General features: G+C 48.5%; 3 protein-coding genes across 3 annotated transcripts; 2 read left to right on the top strand and 1 right to left on the bottom strand.

Moving 5' to 3' along the window:
• Positions 1-145: 145 nt before the first annotated feature.
• PFICI_01307 (uncharacterized protein) lies at positions 146-337 on the top strand (the record flags this gene model as incomplete). The annotated part of the gene is made up of 1 exon (XM_007829888.1): positions 146-337. One exon carries the CDS (start codon positions 146-148, stop codon positions 335-337), a length of 192 nt encoding a protein of 63 aa, XP_007828079.1.
• A 2277-nt stretch (positions 338-2614) lies between these two features.
• On the top strand, positions 2615-3484 carry PFICI_01306 (Molecular chaperone Hsp31 and glyoxalase 3; the record flags this gene model as incomplete). Its single annotated transcript, XM_007829887.1, has 1 exon — positions 2615-3484. The coding sequence occupies one exon, from the start codon at positions 2615-2617 to the stop codon at positions 3482-3484; it is 870 nt and encodes a 289-aa protein (XP_007828078.1).
• Positions 3485-3888: 404 nt separating this feature from the next.
• Positions 3889-5082, bottom strand: PFICI_01305 (uncharacterized protein; the record flags this gene model as incomplete). Its single annotated transcript, XM_007829886.1, has 2 exons — positions 3889-4613; positions 4707-5082. The coding sequence occupies 2 exons, from the start codon at positions 5080-5082 to the stop codon at positions 3889-3891; spliced, it is 1101 nt and encodes a 366-aa protein (XP_007828077.1).
• Positions 5083-6511: the final 1429 nt, after the last annotated feature.

Raw genomic sequence — 6511 nt, 5'->3', positions numbered from 1 at the left:
AATATATATATATATATATATATATATATATATATATATATATATATATCAGCATTACTCACTTGACCAACCTAAGAAGGCAAGCACAGAATTGAAGCAGTGTCAATCGTACATGTTACCAGCGCTATAACATTCCCCAACCACCATGCATTCGATCCTAATGCTTGGCATGCCGCTGCTTGCGGCCCTTGCTGAGCCTCTAAAGGAGGCCAGAGCATATGACCAAGGGTTTTGCCATGCTCACAGCCCAATCATTTCAGCATTCAGAACGGAAGCAGGAGCCACTGCGTACTGCTCAAAGTACCTCAGATACGGCACGAAGATTGTGTATGTATGATACATCAATTCCTAAACAGTCATACTTATCAATAGAAGGGATTCGACTTTAACAGTCATACCGACTGGACTTTTCACGCACTGGGTCACAGAAACGGGCAATCAAGCAGTGGCGACTATTACGGCTACGACAACTCGGACTCTGACTGTTCCAAATACCAGTACTTTGACAAGTGTAAGTGAGTTTGCACATGACTTGGTACTGAGGCTGATTCTAGCTCGATGTATAGACAACAACTATCACTAATAGTGCCACCGATTGTATTTCGCGACCAACCGCCGGAATAGATAAGCGACAGGGTTATTACCTTGGGTTTGGTAATCAACAGGGGGATTATCCCAGACGACCATCGCATTTCCCTTTGAATTGGGGAAAATCATCTCAATCGGCAGCATGTTCCTGTCTATCCATCACCTCCGCGACTTCCACCAAAACAAAGACAAGATATGGCGTAAGGAATTACCCAATCCTCTGCAGTCTTCATTGTTTCTGAATGCCAGCGAATGTGCTATCGGAGAAAAGTGCTCCAAGCAAGCTGGAAGATGTCAGACAGTAAACTAGACTATACAGAAGGCCGCTAACTTGATTCTAGCCTACAAAGACAGGCACTGTGACTAGGACGCGTACTATAAATCGAGGAAAGACAAGGTGAGCTGTCCATGATGAAAGCCCAAAGACCAGCAGACTCATACATTCAAGCACCGTCACATCAACTGTTACATCCACTCACACAGCCGAGCCCCTCACGAACACTGTTACAGTAACTACGTCGATAGCTCTTGGGCCAGCAGTCAATCCAACACCTCTTGGCCTCCGGTATGTCTCTCCGAGAAGCCATCAATGCAAAGCAAACATTACTTAATTGTACTTAAAATCGTTACAAGTACTAATCTGTAAACGCATCAAAGATACAAAGTATTTGATAGCCCATACATTGAATTGCGGACCGAAATACCGGATCCTACGTACTTCAAGGGCAAGCCTTCTCAATACAATGGTACACTCCAGAATCTCAATTTCCGATTCGTAAGAGAGTTGGATGATGGGTTAGGCATTCCGGATCCAATCACTTTTAGTGATGGCCAGGATTTGTTTCCAACACGTACAGCGGTGCGAGCCCAGGGATACTTTTGGGCCCCGCACGAGGGCAGATACATCTTCTACGTTGACGGCCCCAACACCGACGACTGGGCTTTCTTGTGGCTCGGAGACAAGGCATTTCACGACTACAACTACGACAACAGTGATGGCGAGGCGTGGGGCCGCCGTTTTGTTCCACCGCAAAGTATCAGCGTTTCGTTGACTCTCGAGGAGGGCCAACTCGTTCCGTTTACTTACTTGTGGCTCAGCTATGGGGGCGAAGCGATAAGCAATTTTCTAGTTGAGGACATCAGCACCGGAGACTCACTCCGCTATCTTCCCGGTCGCTTTATTTGGGATTGTGACGAGAACGCCTTCACCTGAGGCCTTGGTGATAGCAAGATGGGAGGGACCCTGTGAGGCAATGATACGTGGCAGCAGTTGTCAAATTCGAAGAAATTTGAGACCGTAGGAGCATTGATCAGAAGGTTATGAGACTGTACTTTGGGGTCTAGTGATATTGCAGAAACTACATTATTTCTCCGCAACGCAGTTAGAGAATCGATATCAAAAAAAATACTGTTATAGTCTATTACACTATAACAAGTAGTGCGCTGTTACCAGAAACACAGCAAGCATAGCTATTGCTTATCGTGAAAACGTTTTGGAAACAGAAGACTATCACAATGTCTCGAACACAATTGCGTGCAGACGTCCCATTGTCTTCTTAGATAATTCTTCCCCGAATTTTGTAAGCTTTGCCTATGCAACTCAATTTAAGGTGGCAATGATGGTGAATGCGGCTACGAAGTGTATTATTATGGGGGCTTTTGAGGTAAGTTCGTCTAGTTTGGTGCTTGAGGGGATATTCGGCAAATCTACTTCACGCCGTTCCATTCATCACCCCAGTGCTACTGGAGAGATTAGCTGAGTTGTCAATATCTAGACCCAAAGCGATCTGTGCATAACGAGCCTGAATACCACAAGATCATTTCCATAGATCAAATAAGAGTTCCCGGGAAACAAGTTTTGTCTAGCTTCACTAGCTTGCGAGGTGTAGACGAGCTCTTAAACCTGGGCCTCGGCAGGCGTATATAGAGCTCAACGGTCTCCTCTCCAACTGTTTGAAGCCAGTCAACATTTATCGATGTGAGATTTCGAACCAATTCATAATTACAACTGGCAGAAAGCAACAAGATGGCCGCCAAATCAGACCGCGCCCCTGTCCCAGATCCAGCTGAACAGGATGCCTTCTTTCCGTCAAAGTACTCCTTGTCACAATACGTTTCACCTAAAACTGATTTCGACGGCGCAGACTATCCCAATGCCTACACCGGGAACAAATGGAAGGTTCTCCTCATCGCCACACAGGAGCGCTACCTGGAAATGGCGGGAGGTGAATTCTTTTCTACGGGCAACCATCCCGTAGAAATGTTGCTTCCCATGATCCACCTCGATGCTGCCGGGTTTGACATTGACATTGCCACCATCTCTGGCGACTCGGTCAAGTTTGAAGTCTGGGCTTTCCCCAAGGAGGACGAGGCCGTCAAGCGCATCTATGAAAAGTACAAGAACAAGATTCGCAAACCCCTCAAGCTCGAAGAGGTTTGGGGCAACGGCTTCACCACCGACACGCCATACCTAGGCGTGTTCATTCCAGGCGGCCATGGCGTCTTGAACGACGTTCCAGCCTCTCCCACGGTCGGCAAGATCTTGCGATGGGCTCTCGACAACCAACGCTACTACATTTCCCTCTGCCACGGACCGGCCAGTATGCTGGCTGCCGATGTTGGCAATGGTCCGGGAAGCAAGTCCATTTTTGACAATTACGAAATTGTCGTGTTTCCTGACTCTCTAGACACGGGCGCCAACATCGAAATGGGCTACATTCCAGGCAAAATGCCCTGGCTAGTTGCTGACCGTTTGCGGGAACGGGGTGTCAAGGTACTCAATTCGGATATTACTGGAAAAGTACATCGAGACCGTTGTGTTCTCACTGGAGACTCGCCGTTGGCCTCGAACAATCTCGGCAAACTGGCTGCCACGACTCTGCTCAACGCAGTCTAGTCTTCCAGTTGAGCTGGCCATCTTTAAGGAATTGACTCAGAGACAACAAGAGAGCGAAATTGCGTAAAGCAGCGTATCAGAAATTTGCGTAATCACTTTACTCAACGGGGTCCATTTTACCTTCGGATCTTGTTACAAAAAGGTGCCAAATATGCGGTGTCGTGGATGGTGTGTCGGTGGATTGGTTGTATACATCAGTCAGGTTAAACATTCGTATCACAACAGGGCGGTTGAATAGGATGCTGTTATAATATGGTTGAAACAAATGTTTGTTCTCCATTTGCTGCAAAATATCTGATAAATCTAGAAATCTTTGTCTCATCTACAGTGTGTATTATTCGAGCATCTTCCACTGTAAAATGCCAGTGGCTTCTCTTCCCAGCTCAAACAGGTTACTTCTCGAATCAAGATGCCGTAGCTGTAGGAGAAGTGACCCCGGTGGTCCCCTCCTCTGCCAGATAATCGTAGTCGGCATTGGTCTGACCGCCGTTGGCATAATACCACGCGGCAGCAGTAATGGCATCAGACGCGGTGGCATTAATACCGAATGCCAGCCAGGCAAAAAGACCATCGGAAACATCATCGCCAATGTAAATGTACTCGTGGACGGGGTCGATGCCCTCGCTATCGGTCTCCTGGACGAACAAGTCATCGTCCACGTTATCCGTGATGCTGGCCGTGTTGGTATTGTAGGGGGAGAGCGCTTCAACCTCGGTAATTAGGTCTTGGTCGAAAAAGGCCTGGCCAATGTGGGAGGAATAAATGTTGTTATTGCCAAGTGTGCCATTGGCAAAGACGGTCGCGTTGGTGTGTACCATCAAGTGAATATGCGTGGCACGCATGGCATAGTGGCCAGGAAAGAGACTGGTGAATTGAGCAACACCGTCGGCGTTTGTCTTCTGGATACCGCGAAAGAAGGTGTTGTTTAGGTTGGAGGCGTCGGCATCGTTGCCGTTGCCACTAACTTTGACTCCCGAGTAGACGCCGGTCGAATTGCAGTGCCAAATCTCCAGGTACACGTTCGGCACAACCTCGCAGGTGTCGGCATCGACCACTTGGTAATCAAGAATGGTCGGTACACCGTCTTGACCGTCGATGATATTGGGTCGGATAAACTCGCCACCCACGTCTGAAAACGATTGTTAGCGTATCGCCTTATGGTTCTCCTTTTTCTTTTTCCTTCTTTCCATAGGTATGGTTCATGATATTGGAGGATACGTACAGTATGGGCCCTGTGTGACCTCAGGGGTAAGTAGACAAGAGCTGAAGCCCTCAAAGAGAACAGACGCGTCAGTTGCTGCAGTGTACCCGTTGCCAGTCTGGTTATGGTTGATAGCATCGACCGTCGTGGCATTGCGTCTCACCAGGCTTGTTTTGGCCCTGGCATCTTGAAGTGTTGCATGTCGGCGCGCAGCGTTGCGCTTGTTGACACCGCGAGCCTTCAGCTTCTCGGCACAGTGGCTAATGTCGGCGCGCTTGACGGTCTTGAGGAAATCTCGACGCTCGTTTAGTTCCGCCTTGAAATCATGACCGGGATGGGCGAGGGCGGAGCTTGAGAGCACGGCTAGGCCGGTGACAACGGCTTGAGTGAAGTGCATCTCTCGTTCTCTTGAATAATAAGAATATTCAGCTTTGTATTCTTTTCTTCTCGATTGATGTAGGCCGGCTCAGTTAAGCAAAGTGCATAATACATAGGAAGAACGAGAGAGCATCATGATCATCATCACCATCACCAACTGCCGTCTTATACAGATCGTCGGCCCCTTCATCGTATATGCTATCGGCTAGGTTCAACGTATTTGACGCCATGGCTGGACAATATGGTGGACCGGGATATCGCAAGCCAATACGTAACTACACTGGCTTTGTAAGGCAATGACTGCTTACTACTGGGACACATCCTACAGGTTGGCGAGTCCCTTCCAGGCTCTAGAGGTTCTGGACAATGGACTGACAAATTTTGGCACTAAATTGGATTAGACATTATAGCTATAATTTAGTGACGCCATGTTCATATAGTTCACCGTCCGGGGATATAGACGCTGACTAAACCGGACCTCCCTGGCCAGATCACGGGAGAGGCTCTGCGCCTTGCGCCTTTGCCGCCGGCAAGTCCACTACCGCATTCCGTATGATAGTAGTATAACAAGGCGCAGGGCCGCGTGGCCTTCCCCGCGATGCGGGGACTTCACTGCCGGTCTCCATTGTGCCATTTCTTCACAATTGCGGGAGCAACAGAAGTACTGTAGAAGCTAGCTCCGGCCGAGCTAAAATTTCCGAATCCGGGAATATAAACGCTGTGGAGACGCGCGTAGTGCCGTGTCATTGCCGGCTGTTGAGAACAAAGGGATGTTGACTTAAGGTAGATCCCTGCTTGATGGCTTGAACGTTTAACCCTGTGTAGCTGAAGGCATAAAGTGGGAACGACAGAAACAATGGACACCAATAAGGACTTTTCAGGTTTGGCTGACCATATAAAATTGACCAATTGCACCCATACTCGGCTTAGTCGGCACTTGTCAGCCTGACAGCATGATTTGTAACGGCTCTGCCCTGTAGATCTCACAATGAAAAATACTCCTAGAAGCCAGGGGAACAGCTTAGGAGTGGGCCAGCTAACGTAGAAACTTCCTTTACCTGAGCGGCCAATCGCAATGGTGTGGCGCTTAGCTGCTAATAGATGCTATTACGCCGTTGCGATGGGTTGTGTGTAGAACCCAACTCAGGTCGTGGTAGGGCGACCAATAAGGTCACCTTGCTGTGCGGGCGACTCAACGTTCTGCCGCGCCTCGTATCACCCCTACCGCTTTGACCAGCCAACATTCAACAATGGATGGAAATGTAGGACAGCATGAAGAGCTGATGCAGCCTCGTGGAGCCGCGTATAGGTTGGGATCACAATGACGATCACATTTCATCTGATGGAGCAAAGGAATATGCATTTGTCAAGACTATCGACTGGCTGCTGACGACTTCAAGGGTATACCGCAAGCCGCAGCTCGAGCGTGCATATCGGGGCCCATAAAC

Source organism: Pestalotiopsis fici (genome assembly GCF_000516985.1).
Source record: "Pestalotiopsis fici W106-1 unplaced genomic scaffold PFICI_Scf_1, whole genome shotgun sequence".
NCBI lineage: Eukaryota > Fungi > Ascomycota > Sordariomycetes > Amphisphaeriales > Sporocadaceae > Pestalotiopsis > Pestalotiopsis fici.
Note: the sequence above shows the minus strand (reverse complement) of the source record. Positions and strands in the feature narration are given on the sequence as shown.